General features: G+C 36.5%; 2 protein-coding genes across 3 annotated transcripts; both read right to left on the bottom strand.

Moving 5' to 3' along the window:
• Positions 1-1793: 1793 nt before the first annotated feature.
• LOC139767781 (neuronal acetylcholine receptor subunit alpha-2-like) lies at positions 1794-5983 on the bottom strand. The gene is made up of 8 exons (XM_071697393.1): positions 5876-5983; positions 5395-5606; positions 5075-5119; positions 4870-4979; positions 4480-4693; positions 3910-4087; positions 3696-3848; positions 1794-3333 (listed from the first exon to the last, which is right to left on the bottom strand). The coding sequence occupies exons 1-8, from the start codon at positions 5934-5936 to the stop codon at positions 2981-2983; spliced, it is 1326 nt and encodes a 441-aa protein (XP_071553494.1). The 5' UTR covers positions 5937-5983; the 3' UTR covers positions 1794-2980.
• A 364-nt stretch (positions 5984-6347) lies between these two features.
• On the bottom strand, positions 6348-18373 carry Gogo (golden goal). Of its 2 annotated transcripts, XM_071697392.1 has the most exons (16): positions 17453-18373; positions 14268-14411; positions 13662-13905; positions 13113-13317; positions 12465-12686; positions 12224-12373; positions 11678-12026; positions 10977-11107; positions 10641-10886; positions 10246-10501; positions 9832-10050; positions 9482-9650; positions 9071-9244; positions 8802-8943; positions 8282-8480; positions 6348-8188 (listed from the first exon to the last, which is right to left on the bottom strand). In XM_071697392.1, the coding sequence occupies exons 2-16, from the start codon at positions 14326-14328 to the stop codon at positions 7146-7148; spliced, it is 3810 nt and encodes a 1269-aa protein (XP_071553493.1). In that variant the 5' UTR covers positions 14329-14411; positions 17453-18373; the 3' UTR covers positions 6348-7145. The 2 variants fall into 2 exon arrangements, with proteins under 2 accessions (XP_071553493.1, XP_071553492.1); XM_071697391.1 differs by having other exon boundaries at positions 6348-8480; positions 17453-18372.
• Positions 18374-19162: the final 789 nt, after the last annotated feature.

The raw sequence follows: 19162 nt of genomic DNA, 5'->3' as shown, positions 1-19162 counted from the left end.
GACATAGGAAAGTATTAGTTAGGAAGCAGGAGATTTGTTATTAGTCAGGTTTATTATATGTATGTAGGTGTATGTAAATATTTGAGTGTAGTAAGGGAAGATAGGAGTTTATAAGGTATATGATAGGTTATGGAGTATAAGGTTTATAGAGAAGGCATTGATTTAGAATAAGTTTCAGGATGCAAGGAATGTTATTTTAGAGACAAAGCGAGATGGAATATTAGTTGTTGTGCGTTGTTGCAGGAAGGTATGTGTGTGTGTATAAGTGAATAATGTTCGTTTCTTGGCCTATGCTGAAGCGGACTAGGTTCAAATGAGTTTAGGTTGTGAGTTTAACGTGCAATTAATAGGTGCGCAAGGTAAGGATGGATGAGTGTGGATGAGAGATGAATTGTAAACCAAGTCCCTTCCTGGCATGTAAAGCTGAAGTAATAAAACTAGCATATAAAGTTTATACTCATAATTAAATCTCTTCGAATCAAAACGCGTCGACATAGAAATTCTTTTCAAATTTAGATTTGTTTCCATCGAATATGTATCTTATGTATGTACTTTAATTACTACGAATAAACGCGTGTAAATAAATACGAGATTAATTTGTATGCAAATGAAATTATTATTATTGTTAATTGTTAATTTTGTACTTAATTAATTTGATTAATGGGATGGCCTCTTCGCGACGCGTTTGTGTTTCGCGCATCATAAAAGCGTAAAATTTTACGCTTATTGCTGGCAATGATTAGCCGGCAGCAGAAGGAGTATTTCTCCTTGTTGTCGATCTCTGGCTATATGAAGCCAGAATATTGGCCAGGTATTACAAAAGGTAGATTCAATCTGGCCAGAAGAAAGAAGACGAAGAGGATTTTACAAGGTAGGTTGGTGTACAACACCAATCAAGATATAAAGGTACATGTAAAGGTAAGTCTATAATATAAGATTTTCTTACAAACGTGTAATTACACGTAATCGGAGACGGAAAAATGCCGTCTTGAATTAAATCTCTCTTCCGCGTAAATTAAACTCCGAATAAAATTCCCAAACGGTCACGATTTAAAACCAAAAACTCGCGAACTTTTTTTTATTTTGAATAATCGCGGTCGTAACGGTATATTATAGATAAAGATACGGTAAGAATATTATGCGTGTAGGTACAAGTAGAAATACAGGTAAAAGCTATATAAAAATCAGGTAGGTAGGAAAACGAATATGCAAGGATACATATTTTACGTTATTGCCGTTGTCCCTCGAAAATTTACTGTCAATGTGCCATCAAAGAAATGATGGAAACAATTATATATGATATTTTTATATCGGGTTTAATTTAAACGATATGAGAAAAATAGGAATAAAAAAAGTTTCTCTATACGGGGGTAATATGTTATGTTTCGCCTTCGAATTTTGTTGCAAATAATTGTCTAGATGATCATCATGATAGATCATCTAAAGACTTCATAAATTTACTTGATACTGAATTGTTTCAACTTCTGCGACTGCACTTTACGCTATCGGCCCGGTCTTCTGCTAGTTCGTCTATCAATTATTCGCGTATATCCGCTACATCCAAGTGATTTTTTTCTCACATTTTTTGTAACACCATTCTTTTTTCCTTTTCGTATCCCTTACTATTTCGTTTCGTATGAATTATTTATTTATTCTTTTTAATCGATTAGAGGATTTTCTCTCTCGGTTTCCATTCTTCCTTTTTTATATTATTTAAAACTTTAAAATGTATAAATAATACAGTAAGGGAATATATATCTTCGCGGGCGGAACGAAAGAATTATTTACATAAATTATTTCAAAATTTATTGTATACATATATGGAACTATAAAACTAAATTTTTTATTATTTTTACTGTCTCTTTCTCTCTCTTCCTTTGTCTAATTCGAGGTTCATTATCGAAGTTCGATAGTAATTAAAGAGATAAGAAATAATAATGTAACACATTTATGTCGAATTTGTTACATAATTATTTTTATTGCTTCTTTAATCATTGAATTCTGAAAGTAAATCTTGAATTATACGTAGTAAAGATAATCATAAAGAAGTCTGTTTGCATCTGACTATTTTCTTAATATTACCATTTGCAATATAAAGACAGCAAAACGTACACCGCATAGATACGTATATAACTAATAAAAATAGACGATAAGTCCGAGTATATAAATTTTGTATGGAAACTTAGAAGTTCCGATGTTATTGGTACACTTTCTACTTTCTACCTTCTGTTCATTTCTATTTTCTTTCTACTTTCTTTTAGTTCAGCAACGATTGGCCAATAATTATTATATAATTTACGTTGAATTTATTTTAGAAGATATCGGTAGAGTAGAACACAAAAAGAATTCTTTGTAATGCGCATATAATACTCACTACAGATACTATCAGCTGATATTAATAAGTAGAGTACTGATAACCAATTATAAATATTGCACACAGTTTATTTAATCCTTTGTTTTAATAAAAAATTATTATGGTTAAATAATTATTTTATTTGAAGAGAATTTGAAATTTAAAGGATAAAATTTATCTTTATTCTGTGAATAAAAATAGAAAATAAATAAATTTAATATTATTATTTTTCTTTTTTCAATTTTATCTTAAAATTTTATTTTATCTTCTCTAATCTTAAAGATAACTTATTTACGACAAATATTATTATCTTTTAAATAATTATTGATTGATCTAAAGTAATCGTCTTGAATACTCTGGTTGAAAATTGAGGATTATCTAATAAAACAATATTTTAATATTATGAAGAGTATTTTAAATATTATGGAGGCTAACGAATTTTAAGCAAGATATTTCGACGTTATACTTTTTGCCAGATTAACTTGTGAATATAAAAGTAATCAAGATAACAACGTAAGTGAGATGCACGCAACGAAATGACATTTGAATGTTATGAGAGTATTTCAAACATTGTGGAAGATGAGGAACATTGGAGGATATTCCAGCGTTAATATTTTTTATCACAGATTAACCAGCGGGTACTAGAGTAATCAAGACGATAACATAAGTAAAAATCACACAGAAGAAAGATAACCAGTCGATAATAGCAGCAAAGTATTTCCAGGACGATTCCTTCATGCTTATTTCAGATTTGGGAGCATCCAAGTTTTCTTCAGTCACAATATCTCTGTCTATTATCTTACAATTAGACTCGTCGTCTTTAAGGATCAGAAAACGCCCAGCTTTGTTGTTCAAAACAAATGCTGTAGTAAACGAGACCCAATTTGGTATCTCTGTGCTCATATCTTCCAGTTTGCGTAACAAAGCCGTCAGAATTATCGCGAAGGTAGCCAATGCCAAGGATTCACGGTAAAATAACACTGCAAGATAAATATGAAATTCATAAATTTATTAATAATTTACTCACATTTGTTATATAATTGAAACTATAGGGTTTTTAAGTCCGATTTTAATGCTAATTAATGCTTATCGTTTGTTATGTATGATATACTGGAAATTTTTCGACATAATTTTAATTCTAGTTGATAGTTCTAATATAATGTTATATCTTATATTTTCTTCAGTAAATTAAATCAACGAATATTTTAAGTCTGTTTTAATATATTTTAACTTTTAATTCAGCAAAATGCTGTTTTCAAATTAATAATTAGAAAATTAAAAATTATTTGGATTATATATATTCTTTACATGTTATATTTTTTTATGATCTTTCGTTACTTACATATATTAGGGGGATTAATCCTGTTGTATGGTATACTCCAATGCACAACGTACATACAGAGGAAATGACAAACAAAATTCACGCTCGCTACCGCCATTCGTTCAACCGACTTCAAGTCGAGGCAGAGCACTATTAAAGTGAGTAGCATCAAAGCTGGAAAGAAATGTATCGTCCTTATTGTTAGTTCCTTGCACTTTTGCGAACAATTACTCACCGATAGCCGGTATGATAATAGACGAGTGATGTTTGCCGTGATGGCGCGTCAACAAGAAGTTATAATTGATCTTTGGATACGTGTCGTTCGGACAGCACTTATATTTTTTGACTTCCCTCATCGAATTGATAAACTTGAAATCCCACCTCGTGTCATTTATGTAGCTGCTCATAGTAATCTGCGAAAGAAGATATCGATTTTTTAACAGTAAGAATATTCACCAAACTAATGTGAATAGATACGATTAAATATTGTAATTTTTTAATGTAAAATAATCTTTTTTACATTTTTTACATGGACAAGCTCGCACTATAAAAAAAAATACAAAAATATTTAAAAAATACGCAGTTATAATATAAAAGTATCTCTTATTAATCCTAAATGCGTTATAATTTGATTTTTGCAACGCGTAGTTTTTAAATAATTTTATCAAATTGGTATCTACCCACGTGCATACACAGAGAAAGTATTATTCGGAAAGAAATGGGAATTAACAGGCACTGTTTTATGTAATAATTATGATAGATCAAATAATTAGGGAATTAAATGATTTTCGATTAGAGCGCATACCCCAATTCCACTCATCAGCAAATCGACTTCTTCCCCTTTGTGCCTCGATGAAATAAACGTGACGCGACATTGATGTTTATCGTAAGGCCAATACGTATAATCGGGATCGCATTTTGAAATAAATTTTACTACGGGGACGCAGCTGACGGAGCCCGAGTTGAAGAGCAAACACTCTGTCGTAGGTAGCTCATACTGATCACTCGACATATCGGCACTAAAAAAGATAGAACAGACAAGTAAAAGATTTAAGAGAATAACGTGATATAAAAGATTTTTGTTGCTTTCTGTTACTCTTTGCCTATAAAGAAAATGGATTGTTAAAACACAATTTACCTTAAAGCGGAAAGAGTTGGATTAATTTTCATAAATTATTAGAAAAAGTTTACTTACGAATTGTTGAGACATAGATCGGGCGTCCAGATCTCCCAGCTTTTTACATGAATTAAAGTTATATCGTCGTAATCGCTCGGTGTCCAAGTAAGTCGCGGATCCGTCCACGTCTGTCAAATAAATACTATATTGAAGTGAATTTATTAAATATTTTAATATTACACCAAAAAAACGAGGCGTAATGACAAAGAAATTATGTACTCACAAGTGGCATCCAACTGTGCAATAATAGCTTAGCATTGTCTGTTTTCTGTAAATGAAGTTATTTAATTTTTTTACACGCAATATATTATTAAATAGTTATCAAATATTAGGGAAAAAATAAGCTTTCTATAAAAATTCGGGTCTTAAGTAACAGTAGCGAAGCTATTATTTTGTTGAGGAATATATTTTATGTCATGAAATGAAACTAAAATTTATTAGTCCTATAAATTTTATATTTGAAGAATGGACACACTTTATTACGATTTTCCACAGTTGGATAACTATAATTTATATATTATAATGTTTCTTATGTACACTTACGAAATTCATTAGCTTTGGCATCAATGTCAGAGTAACATTGGTTGTTTTAGGATAATTCGGATGAACAGTATCGTCGTAATCGCAAAAAAGATGCTTTTTAAGGCGTAATAATGGCGATAAAGTTTCCAAATTCTTGCAATTTCGTTTCACTATATCCAAATCCGATACCTTATATCCGTCAAATCGAATATCCACTTTGTTATTGAAAGCATCTATGAAAACATTAACGAAATATTTATACTGATTTGTATATATTGATAATAAATCTACTACAATATCGATAGATTAAATTATATTTTATTTAAATATTACTTTTGATTAAAATGATTTTTAAGGCAATATGATCATAATATAAAAAAATTATTTTTAAAATTATTTTAGATAGAAATATCGATAACATGACTACAACATTATTGAACTTGTTAAAAATACGTAATTACGTAAATAGTTCTATTTTAATGATATCAATTGTCTTACGTACTGAATTGTTCGAAATTGATGCAGAGGATACCAAAAAATCCGAATACGTTTAATATTCTCATATTGATCGTTACGAGCCAACGATTTCGAGTCGACTAATTCTGTTCATTATAGTACCAGTTTAATTATCGCCGAGTTCGTGAAACTCGACGCTGTTGATACGCCGAACGCCCCCAAGATATGGACGTCAATGTAGAAACTTTGTGACAACCAATCAAGTAAAAATCTATACAATATGAAATTCGAAATTTGCAATTCTTTAAATTCTTTTTTTTTTTAAATTGTCACGCTGACTCATAAGGTATTTTGAGCTGACTTGCGGCGGTACTTTGAAGTTATACATGTGACATTTTTTATGATAAAAGATAAGAATTTTTCTACTTTTATATTGCTATATGAAAAGATTTACTTACCTTTAATACCGAAATAATTCTTTCTCCTGCGATTGTGATAATTTGGTGGGAAACTGTCTGTATGTTATATACGAGAAATGTTTATTTCTATATGTACACGCGGTAATTCCACAGAACATCAACATATCACAGAAATTACAACGAATATATGGAGCGATTAACTGTTAGTGCGTCGCGTTTGTATGTAAATCTAAAAGTATTTCAGAGATTTTCATTAGCAGGGCGATAAAAATATGACAAGATCTAATTTTCAGTTAATTGACAACGTTGCCTAACTTGTACGATATTCCGATCGCGAATGCAGAGAGCTCGCTTAAAAGTCTATATGAAATATATATAATCAAGAATAGAGTGAAGTATAAGAATAGCGAGGTATTCGAGGCAGGGTTACGAATTTTTCGGAATAACTACATTTCAATATGATTTGGACGGAGCATATTTACATTTCTCGTGCATGATACTCTACACATTTACAAAAATAGCGATTACAGCAGTTATACTCGCTTTTCCGTCTTCTTCCGTGTTAGAGAAGATTAAACATAGTCGAGATACGATCTGACACGTTAATCGTTATTCATTAAAAAAAAGTCTACAATCATCGAATCATAATTGTCCATAATTCATAATTTGTCTTATGACTAGAAAGTACAATACGTTTGTAATATTACGTCATTCCGTTGCACGTAACAGAAGATTATTCATATGATTGCTAAATATAACAACGTTTAACGTGTCAAAACATGTCCCGTCCGATCCCCCCCCTCCCCCAAAACATCGTCGTACCGATACAACATTCTCAGCCGTAAAATAGCAATAATCTTTATTGCGCTCCCATATGTAGCAATTACAACGTAAATTTCACAGATTCGCTCTGTTATCGATATACTCGTCGTCGTCGTCCGCGAACTTGATACCATCCTCGTTCTCGCGGATCAAGTCGTAGAAGGAGTCGCGCGAATCCGTCTTCATGTCGCTCTCGACCCCGTAATCCGGGCTCTGAATCTCTTTCTTGGACAGACTGATGTTCAGGTTGTCCGTCGTCAGTCTTCGCGTCGCCGCCGGCGAGTTCAATCGCGGCCCCGAGAACTCAATCATCGGAATATTAGTGCAGTCCGAGAGTTTATTGATCTCGCGCGGTTGCGTGAACTGCGTGAAATCTCGGTACTTGCACGGGCCGCTCACATTCAGGTTTGTCAGAACGATGTCTGATTTCGGATCGTCCTTGGCACTCTGAAGACCTCTGTCCCTGCCGTCCGCGTATCCTTGAGTCTTCGAGCTGGTCGACTTGCTAGACAACTTAGACGCGTTCTCGTTTTTAAAATAGCGGTTCTTTTTGTCGACCTGAGAAACATCCTTCGCTTTTTGACTCACGTGAGGCCTCGAAGTACCGTGATGAAGTACCGCCTCTTCGGGATGCCTCTTGAAGGCCTGCCTCGATTGCTCCGATTTATCCTCCGCCTTCGCCGCGACGCCGTCGAAGATATTTACATAGTTGTCCTGCCGACTGCTTCTCGAAGCGCTCTGTTCCTGGGAGAGATCAGGTTTAGTGCCGTGAAGACGATTGGGAATGGTCCTGTCAATCGCAAGTTGACTGCACAGAGACTCCTCGCTGACCCGTGTCCTAGAGTCCTCCAGGATCCGATGGATCGGCAGTAGGTGTTCGTTCAGCCTGGTGGTTCTGCACTCGCTGATGCTATCCTCGGACAGAACGCTAGCCGATGACGAATCGTTCCTCGACGACGACGAGGACGTCGAGTCTTGGCGTTGCTGTTCGAGACTCGGTCTAGTCTCCTCGACGCTAGACGCGATTTGATGTCGCATACGCCGATACTCGGCCGGGGTCAGGGTCGCGCCTTCAGTGCTCTCCGGCAGTCGGTACAACGCCGGGCTCGTCGTCGTGCCTTGAAAACAATCCGGACAATCCGCAGACGGACCTTGAGAATCCTCGGACATCGACAACGGGGGTATCCATAGGAGAAAAGCTGGATCCATACCTAAGTACGAGCCCGGCGCGGCGCCGGCGTTCGCGACGTTGTAATCGTAATAGTCGATCTCCATATCCGTCTCCGGATTTGTCAGACTGAACTCCGAACCGGGCCCTTGTAGCAGTCGCTCGCGATTTCGACGGTCCTTCGTCTCCTTACCGCTGCGTAACGTGGATGTGCCCGATAATGGACTGCTCGTCGACGAATCCTGATAACAGTTTTCGGTCGCAGTAATTAAATAACTTTTCTAGCGCAAAATGTCGAGTTAAAATTGAAGTTTACCTTCTTCTTGAATTTTCCCCGAATAACATTACATTTATTTGACTTGTATTTGAGTAATTATTTGAGATCGTCTGTTTTATTGTAATTGATTTAATTAAATTTAATTAACGTTAGACATTATATTGATAAAATATTGTTGCGTTATTAATTAGACGAATAATCTAGCTTCTTTCTTTTCTTAATTCTGTTTTAACTACTTTTCTGTGTGGTTTTAAGTGAAATACACGCAATCAGATTAGATCTCTACCTTAGACTGCAAAGGATTAGACGTGTAACGATGAATTCTCGCAATATGCGGGCTGTCGGTAATACTCGCTCTGCTTTGACATCTCGTCGTGTTGCCCGACGTCAATTTATTCGCGGGACTGACAGATCCCAGAGTGCGTAATCTGCAATGTACAAACTATTAAACTGTCCATTCGACTGTCGGAGGCATTCCAAAACGTGGCCGGAGATTACATTGACATGGATATTATATAAAATATTTCTTCATTAAGTTTAATGAATTATACTTACTTGACTGGTGTGGCATATTTTACTTCCGGCTGGCCAATTGCCATAATAGCCGATACCGTCGCTGGTGGTTCATCGGCGTGCAATTTGTTCGGTATTACACTCCTCTCCATACAGCTTTCCTCGTTATCTCGGAACTTCAAGGTGGTCGAGCTCAAGCTGGTCTCGTCTTCGTATCTATATTACATCAAAAGTATACCTTAGAATAGAATACAGGTAGTTGATATAGGTTGCAAATAAAATATTCAATAAATCGATAGCTCTCTCATAGAATGAATAAAGCAAAATTGCACAATACTCAGTAATGTTAAAATATTAAATACATAAATACGATCAAATTAAAAATATTTAACCATCCATACATCAAAATATTAATATAAGATCTTAATTTATTAAGTCCAAATTGTCACTTACTCCGCCAAAGTTTCCGAACTATCATAACCATCCTCCACCGCGCAAGGTGCTTTGCGTTTCGACAGTCTTGGTGTGCACTTCTTTGGTAGTCCCACCAGAGACGCGACTTCCGAAATTAGTGTCGTAGAAGACATCGATTTCGCTCGGCCCACCATCATATCGCTACATCCTGAATAATTTATCAATTTTAATGTTTTCATGTTCTAATATGTTTTTATATAACACATAATATATTAGTTGTTTTAATATTAATTAATTCTATTCTGTACGATTAGCGCTTGTTGTCGACATTAACTTCTTAATAATCAATGCCTAATCTTTTAATACACGAAATTATATCAGATACTCACCGGAGTGCTCGCTCAGAGTATCCAAGTCCTCCGCGATATGATACTTCCTATATTTCAGTGCAAATTGTAGTGCTAGAAAAATAGATATAAAGAATATGAGTATCAAAAGGGATGCTGTTGCTAGATGCGCGGGTCCCCAGAAGATCCATTGCTCAACAGTGAGGGTGGAATTCGTTTCCGAAGGGAGCGAAGCCGACGTCTTATTCTCGTACAATTTTTCTGAAAATATCAATTACGTAAATTGCATCGAATACAGTAACGAGTACGGAAACAGTGTAAATAAAAGTACACAGTGATTTTATGTAATTGATAATTTGGTGCACTTATATAATATTTATTATTATATATTTGATAGATATCTATTGATATTAGATTTTATTTTATTTTATATAATACATGTTAAGTAACGCTTACGAAACGTGCTCGCGTGTCCCAAAAAACCACCCACGCAGGAATTCCCCGAGGCAGTGTGCTCGTCGCTAAAGAATTCGAGCAGCAAGCTTTGACCCGAGGAAAATATCGTTCCCGTCACAGGGGCAACCTTGTCAAAAGCGATATCCGTCAAGAGTTCCGCGCTCAGCGAATCACCGTCGCGAGCACGAAAATATTGTCCCGGACAGGGAAACTGCGTTTGATCCAAATGCAGTCTGATTATGTAGTCCGATTTTGCCTACGCAAATCGGGATTTATTGTTAGGTATCTTCAAAGGCCGAAGAAGAATAAAGTACTATTACTTTTCATTGACCGAGTATAAGATTATTCGAGTTGTATTTAAAATAATTAGAACAATGTGCGCGAGAGAGATTTACCTGCAGCAGCCAGAAGGAACGACCGGGACAGGCTTGGGTATTTGCCGCCAGTATCTTATTCAAGGCATTATCGCCGAAATTGATAATGCAACCACACCGACACTGCGCGCCGATCTGAGCCGTAACTTCCGGTCTCGCGGCCGCTAATGTCGTTCCGTGTCGGCACTCCCATCCCTCGGTATTCCACGCCTCCTGGAAATCGATCCTGCCGGTGCCGCCGCAGGATTCCGTCTCGACCGCTCTTCCCTGTTTCATTTTTTTTTTTTTTCGAGCAAACGCGTCACTGTTTGATCCGATTGCCACGTATTTTGCATTTTGTCGGCCGTTAAAACTCACCTGACAGAATTTCGCTCCGTATTTCGGCGGTGGAGTGTCGCAAAATCGATATCGATTACGAACGCCACCCACGCAGGAGCTGCTGCAAGGGCTCCACGCGCTCCAAGGACCCCAACCGGCCGCGTCGTTTTCTGCATTAATAATTAAGATGAGTAGGGAGGAGAATATATATAGAGTGTCTCAAAAGTCGAGCACTTTGTCACGGCTCAAAATTGCTTGAAGAAATTGAAATTTAATGAGACACGCATGCTTTTTCGCAATCTCTTAATCTTCGATATCGTCTGCAGTCGAGAAATTTTCAATCATTCGTGTTTCAATCATTTTTGTGGGAATTAATTTATTTACCGCTCAAAGAAAATATAAAAATACACGCGCGATTTATTTTCTTAGTGATTAATGAATAGAATCGGATCAAATCAAAACTCGTCAGAGTAAATATAATAATAAAACGTAACAGTATATCATTGACAGTATAGTCATGAACGAAATTAATTTATGCTCCAGTTTTATTTCACCGAAAACAATCGCACACGTCTTTTATTTTGACCTACATCGAACGGTACGTCGAACGAGCAATCGCGAGGCTCGTTAAGAGGATAAAAATCTACGCGCAGCGCGCGATCTCTCGAGGTGAATTACGAGGCGGTAAATCTGTCGGGGACGGGAGGCACCCGGCTTTTAAGCGTTTGCATGTCACTCACCCAGAAGCGGGAAGGTCGGTATACACGCGAGCTTCACCTCCGCCATCGCGCCGGTGATCGCCTGGCTCACGTAAATGAAGCAATACTCGATGAACTTCTCGGTGAAGATATCGCAGTCGAAATTCAGCGAATGCTTGCCCGGCGCCGCCTTCAATTCCGCCACGTAGTGCAAGGCGGACGGCGGCGCCAGGGAACTCACGTCCGCTCGCAGGCGGCCGTAAACGCGCACGCGATCGCCCTGAAGACGGCACGCGGGGTACTGAAAGAGGACCGATATGCCCGCCGATCCCTCGCAAGGATAGATCGATCTCGCGTGGACGTTGAAGCTAAACTCGTCGGACCATTCCACCTGCGAGTAAAACAGACGTGCATATATATATATAATTAGTTTACATATATGTACATATGTAAACTAATTGTTTTAATTTATATATATATAATAAGCGCGTGTGATGATATTAACCCTTCTATGCCCTAGTAATTACTTCCGTAATTATTACCTTCCGCAACCATGCTCCAATTATTTTAATTAAGAAACTTAATTACCTTAATGTACGCGCTGGTTGTTGGCGCGGATGGATTGACGTCCGAGGCCTTTAATCTGAGCGCGTAATTTCCGGCCAGTCCGAAAAATTCGCATTTCAACTTGACAATCTTCGGCGAGGCGAAGCCGTTTATTTCCTCGTAATAGAGCACCTAAGGAAAGTTCGAGGAACGTAAGGGATTGAATTTCGCGACGTTCTCGCGCGTTTTACACGACACTCCCTTTATTAAATGTGGCGCTTACTTGCATGCGACCGTTGTTCTGTGGATCGCAGGCGGCCGCGGTCGTGCCGCAATATATGAGTTGCAAAATATAAGCTGCCACCGGAACACCGTTGGCAGGTACACATGAAATTCCGTTGTACTTTATAGTAGCTATTACCGGCTGGCTAGGATATGTACCGAAGTGTTGGGATTCCAAAAGCAGAGAAGGGGTTGGCCATTTTACGTCTAAGGCACTGCTCATCTAGATACGTTTTGCATTTCAATTAGGCAACACTTTCAAACGAGACACCGATATTATAAATACGACGTTCGTTAAGATTTTTTTCACGATTCTTTCACGTTCCCGAAAAAATACATAAAGTCAAATCTCGAGAAAAATGGATTTCGACCTTTATGTATAATTTATGTGTAATAAACGTATAGTGTTTATCGATCTTGAATTTTATCTTGCCTGGATATATTAATTTCTCTAATTTCTACTAAAGAAAAGTTTTATAATATGACTGCTAGAAATAGCCAATAATTTTAAAGATTTAACATAGCAAATTATGCTGTTATTATTAACTCTGTTACTCAAGTTCTGTATATTAAATTAATTATCTATTTGATAATAAGATATAACATGATTACGTGGAGTATAATTTGATAGTTGAAGTAGTATGCTGACCTCAATTTCGGGCAGCCCAGCAATGGCAGTGTTGTATCTGGCAGCCACGGTTGAGAACTTGTACTGAAGTCGTAGTGTATAAATTCCGCCGCGTGAGAAGACACCACAAGGTATTATCACAGAAATATTCTCACTCTTATGCGGCAAGGTATCCAGAGGGAAATCACCGATCAATTCCGACGTGAGGCCATCGACGTATAGTACTCTGAAATTAATGCGCGAAATTAAGATACGATATATATCAATGCAATCATTTATATTACGATACGATATCGCATCGATAATAAATTAATTCATTTATTCTACGAAATTCGAAGAAGAAAAGTAGAAAGGAAAAGTTTATTATCATCCATTTGTTTTAGACATATATTTATTTATATTTGGACAAAATATCTATAAAAATTGTTTTGCAAATACTTTTAATTACGAACACGGTTTAACGTCGTCTAGTTCATTTCAATGCTCGATTATTTAGGGGTGTATGTAAACAGCTGAACATTTCAGGACGCCGCGTGCATGTTCGTGAAGTTTTACGATTTTTTTACATACCTAAGCACGAGCGGTTCATGACCCGCGCTAACTCCATCTTTCTTCGGATCGATTTTTTCTTTCTCGTCTTTCTTTATGCCATTTGTGGCGTTGGTGGACATGGTACTTGTGGATACCATAGATGATTCCTTTTCCGAGTCCAAGATAAAAACGGTCACATCGCCGGACAAAGCCGTGTGGGACGGAGGAGCGACAACTTTTAATAGTATCGGCTCCTTCGCGTCTGTCATCGATCTTGTGATACCTGAAACCGGTAAACACAAACATCTAAAGTTGCGCAAAGTTAAATATTTCCTTTAATAGAGGCGTTAGTCAATTACCATTAATTAATTTAAATAATTAGGAATTAATAATTTAATTTAAAAAATGCGGATTCAATATCCACGATTAAAGCTAAATTAATAAGAATGTACAAACTAGTCTTTTAATCTTAATAATCATTTTTAATCGCTAACTTAATATAGTTAATATATAGTTAAATAATAGAGTTATTATTTCATTCAATTGTGTTATTCATTATTGTGGTACGATATCATATATTTTCTTAAGTACAATGTTGCATTTCTTATACGTCTATGCGAAAATTAAAATCTTTAATGTTAATACCGCATCTCAGGAGAAGGATGATTAATAATCCCAATGATGACCGTTCGGATGTCCAATTCATGTCCGGCTCTTCATTGATGACTGCCAGGGCCTAACCGAGATATTTCGGTGCCCCGGAAAATGTAACAAATCTGCGTTTCTATTCTGTTAAGGATAATAAAAAGAGCATTAAGTTTGACCGTCATTAAATAAATTAGACTACCGTTACCGATATGAAATAAGTTAAAGCAAAGTAGAGCATACTAGATTACGTTCAAAGAAAGTAAACCAGAGTAACCCAGATTACGTCGGAATAATAAACGCTCCTATAAAGGTCCTGAAATATTTTTAACCCCAATGATAACTATCGAACATGCAATTCAGGCATTATGTGTTCCAAAAAGTTGTTTATTGTGAGGTCATGGTTTAAATTAAATATTAAGACACTTTATATAATTTAACAGCATTTATGATTTTACTTTCGATATTCTCTTACAATTAGTATAATTTCCCATCCGTAAATCAATTTTTACACGGGAAATTAAGAAATCTCTATTCTCTCGTTCAAATAAGAAAAAGGAATTTGTAAAAAGCTGATTACATTATTGATAATGTAATGCTCTTTTCGCAGATATTAATTTCAAATTTTTTTGCTTGAATAATATAATATTATTTTAATTTTAAGCGCAATAATTGTGAGCATGGTAAATAAAATTATCTTCTAAATATTTATAACTTTTATTCATTAATTTTGATCTTAATTTTTATTAAGAAATTAAGATTAAATTGATATAAAATAAACATTCTCAATAATTGAAAAGTTAGGCATTTATGATCTTACAGCGTAAACTCTTGCTAAATCTATCTAGCCCTAATCGCCAAAATCTTATTTTTGCGAACGATATATTAATGCAAGATACATCGTCGATTTAGTTGCTTCCCAGATGCAAATAAGTTAATGCCGGTAGCGGCATAATTTTGCTTCGGGCCAACGATCAAAGTCACCGGGCGGCGTGCTTGCGTTTTACACCCCCGTTCCGCTTCTGAAAATCTGCAGCCTCGTATAATTGCACGTGTTGCACCCTTAGGGCAACCCCGCATCGCTTCTCGGAGGGAAATCGAAATCGGGCATCGTCCTTTCCCGTCCGTATCGATCGGCCGCGTCCCTATATAGCGTGCACCGTTTCAGAAAACGCACGTATGTACGCGTCTGTGTACGACGTCGACCGCATTAGGGGGTACGATATTTCATGTCTATCATGATACTCGTAAGGCTAATAGACAGATAGCACAATTAACATTTGCAAACTTAATGAATGACATATTTAACGTAGAATTCTATTTTTATCGCGCACTTAAAATGTGTGAAATAAATAAAAACGAAATAAATGAAAACCACAATTTTCTTATGTTGCATAATGTGCGATAAACTTCTGCATAAATTTTTATATTGCATATTGAATACTTTTTGAAATAATTTTTATTATAGATAGTATTTTGTTGAATATAACTTACGGAAAAGTTTGTTTTTCATAAATTTATTTTGAAGACAGTAATGATTTGACATTAATAGCTGAAAGACGTTAATAACTTTTAAAGCATTTTTGTTTATATTCAATTTTATATCAACTTTTAACTAAGTAGTTGACTATAAAACTGACTAATGCGAAATATACGATGTTCGTCTGAATCGTTTTCCGATATCGCCTATGTTCACAAAATATTTGCGCATATCTGTGAAAGACCTGACTGGTCTCCGCGGGGTGTCTCGAACCCCCTGAGGATTCTTTTCACGCGAAAGAAAAATGGATGGATGGTGGACCCTTCCATAAATGTGCTCGTTAAAATCGAGATTTCTCACTATCCGCGTTCCCCTGCTAATTTACGAGAAAACGCGATCCATGTGTGAACCTTTTCCTTGTTAAAATTTCTCGTTTGAAAAACCAAAAAAATATGATATATAATAAAATTTCTATTATAGATATTATAGATATTAGAATATAATATTGTAGAATAATTTTGATTTATTATGTTCATGATTAAAATAAAGTTATTATTAAAGCAAGGAAATTATTATTATAGAGCAAGAAATCAAATTCTACGAAGAGAGAATTACTTATGTTATCAGTAACTTTTTTATAATTTCAGTTTTCTTCTCTGTGCAAGAGAAAAAAAGAGAAAAAAAAATTCTTTTATTACGTATATAGTACTGGATTGTTACTGACAAGAATTTATTTTGCATTTGTTTTTAAGTACTTATATAATGACGTAATAATGTGAGGATGATAGATGTGCCCAATGTGGACAGTGTCGGAATGGCGTAGAAAGTATTTGGATCGATTATGCAATTGGAATAATGAGTTCGTAGTTGCGTACAAAAGGGAATACCGACCCCACACAGACAGACACGCATTGCTTATCGCAGCGAACACGCGTAGTGGTGATTAACATTGATATATCACAGATAAACATCGCCCCTCTGCCGGAGGCGCGACGATAGGGCAACATCGAGCACTCTTGCAGTAACAATCGCGAAACATGCACAAGATGCATCGACGATTTATGGCGTAAAATAAATTTTTGGTAATTTTTTTAAGATATTTCTGTGAATCTCGGTAGAAAATTGCTAAATAATTAAATTAATAAATCTTAGTCTTGTATCAAGCATTGAAGACATTTTTTAAATAATTATAAAATTACGACAACAACTGTGCACTAATATTTTCTTATCACTTTACGTCTTTAACTAACTGTTTCTCTTGAATTGAAGTCTAATTTACAATTATATTTTCTAATTATTCTAATACAAAAGAAAAATTTGATAAAAAAGTTAACTTTATATTAATTAATAATGCAATGATGGTGCCAAGCGCTCACTTTTTATAGTTTATATATTTGTTAATATATATTATAAGTTTATATATTTGAAGAATTTTTCTATTTAAAGTTAAAATTATTTATTATTTATCTTTAAATTATCTTTACTAATTCTTTGAAATTTATACTCAATTATCTCTAATTATCAGTTATTGTCAAGCATTTTTGAATATTTTCTAAAAGCAACATAGAAGTCATGATGTGAAAGATATTTTCAAGCTCCTCAAACATTCGATGGATATCCTAATTTTAAATAAAATATCTTCGAAACATCTTTGCGATGTCTTTGCAACATTTATATTGTTTAAAAGTCAACGTGCTTCGCTTACGCAATGTTTCTTATCCTGACACGGTCCGCATCTTCTTTGGATTAATCGCAGACCGGTATAGATTTCTTCCGCCCCGGGCAGGACAATATAGATGAATTCGATCGTCGGCTCTCCGACCCGATCGATCGATCTTGCCTCTCATTGATCCCCCCTCCGCGTATCGACGACGACGATGTCAACGAGCGGCCGTTTTGCCGACCGAAGGACGACGAAGGGGGTGCGCGATTACTCCGACGGTGGCGGCGGCCTCCTAGAATCGATATCGAGAGCCACACGCGAAATTGCCGGCTCGCCTATCCACGCCGCACAAACACCCTCGCGCGCATCCCCGCGCTGCTCCGAGGGTCGACCCTCCGACGGACACGAAATTACCCTCCCGCCGAGGGAGAATGCCGACGATGTTTATGAGAGTCGGGTCTTCTAAGAAACCGACACTATTCTTACTTCGTCTCTTTCTCTCCCGGCTCCTTTTTCCCTTTTCTTTGGTAAACGAGAAGTAATTTCGAGTTGTTTTATTTATTAAATCTTTAAAAGTAAGTCCATAGCTGCGACGTGTGCATTTTTCAAGTTAACACGGGAAGAAATAAACGCTTTTCTTCATATTCCTCAGTCGTTTTCTTAGAATTGCTGTCAATACCGCGATGCTATAATGACACCGTGAAGACTGAAGCACTAAATCGACAGAAACTGAGTTCAGAAACTAAACAATTTGTTTTTCCTCGCAACTGTCTGGTCGAATTGTTCAGGTATCACTACCACTCTCCCTCGTTTCAAATTATTCCGTAAGATCGGAAAGAAATTTACGACGTGATCGGCGCGAGATTTTTGCCCGTCGGCGAGGGATCTCTCGCGGAAATGCGAAACAGGGAGCAACTGCGATGGGGCGACGCGCACATCGCGACTAAAGCCGGGGTCGCCGGCCACCCCTCTTTCCCTGTGTCGGATGGGGTCGAATCGCCGCCACCGCCACTGCCGCCGCCGCTGCCGCTGCCGCAGCCATGCCGCCGTCGCCGTCGCCGTCGCCGCCCCCGCTAGCACCCCCGTTCATCGCTCGACGGGGTGCGCCTTAGGGGTGAGCATTATGACAGAAGGTTGGCTTCTATGAATGAATGCCCGATCTATACGTGATAGCACGTTACCCCGTTGCGTGTTTTCGGAGCCGGGAACGCGAGACCGATTTCGCCTTGGGGGGTGGCAATTTGATATCCGAAGAAACGGCGAAGAGGCGAGAGATTGCGAAGGCGCCAAAGTCGGGAGTGGTTTTGAGCAATATCGGCGCTGAGGAAGCGAAGGATAGTGTTGGTAGGAAGATCAATGTGATATGATGTTTCGAGAGGGGAAGAAAGAATAATTTGTACATTAAATGTAGATATGAGACGTATACATCTTCTTTTATCCCCTTTAATGATATTAAGGGTATTCTCCGATGTCTGAAATATTAATGCGATACATCATAAATATGTAGTATAATAAAATATTATTTTATATAAGTTTTAATATATTATTAAGGAAATTGATTGAAGCAAGTCGATTTAAATCTCAGATTAGACAATTTAAATTATATTTTTCTTCTATCTTTGATAAACAATTTGTTTTTAACGTTTAAATCTACAAAATTAGTCTAATTAATTCTATATATATAAATTAATTCTACTAATGTTAATATATTAGCAATATTTTTACCGAAGATATTACAAAGAAAGATTATAA

The sequence above is a fragment of the Temnothorax nylanderi genome, unplaced genomic scaffold (assembly GCF_030848795.1).
Source record: "Temnothorax nylanderi isolate EJ_2023f unplaced genomic scaffold, tnyl_v1.0 TNYL_tig0012_pilon, whole genome shotgun sequence".
In the NCBI taxonomy this organism is placed as follows: domain Eukaryota; kingdom Metazoa; phylum Arthropoda; class Insecta; order Hymenoptera; family Formicidae; genus Temnothorax; species Temnothorax nylanderi.
This window is presented reverse-complemented; position numbering and strand designations above follow the sequence as displayed.

What these genes read in the sequence shown, in the direction of transcription:
- LOC139767781 (XM_071697393.1), bottom strand. Translation starts at nt 5,936, where the DNA reads ATGAGAATATTAAACGTATTCGGATTTTTTGGTATCCTCTGCATCAAT. An exon ending in TGCCAAAGCTAATGAATTTC is followed by an intron (nt 5,120 to 5,394) that starts GTAAGTGTACAT and finishes CTTCATTTACAG; the next exon opens with AAAACAGACAATGCTAAGCT. An exon ending in TATTATCATACCGGCTATCG is followed by an intron (nt 3,849 to 3,909) that starts GTGAGTAATTGT and finishes ATTTCTTTCCAG; the next exon opens with CTTTGATGCTACTCACTTTA.
- Gogo (XM_071697391.1), bottom strand. Translation starts at nt 14,328, where the DNA reads ATGAATTGGACATCCGAACGGTCATCATTGGGATTATTAATCATCCTT. An exon ending in AGAACAACGGTCGCATGCAA is followed by an intron (nt 12,374 to 12,464) that starts GTAAGCGCCACA and finishes AACTTTCCTTAG; the next exon opens with GTGCTCTATTACGAGGAAAT. An exon ending in ACGGAGCGAAATTCTGTCAG is followed by an intron (nt 10,887 to 10,976) that starts GTGAGTTTTAAC and finishes AAAATGAAACAG; the next exon opens with GGAAGAGCGGTCGAGACGGA.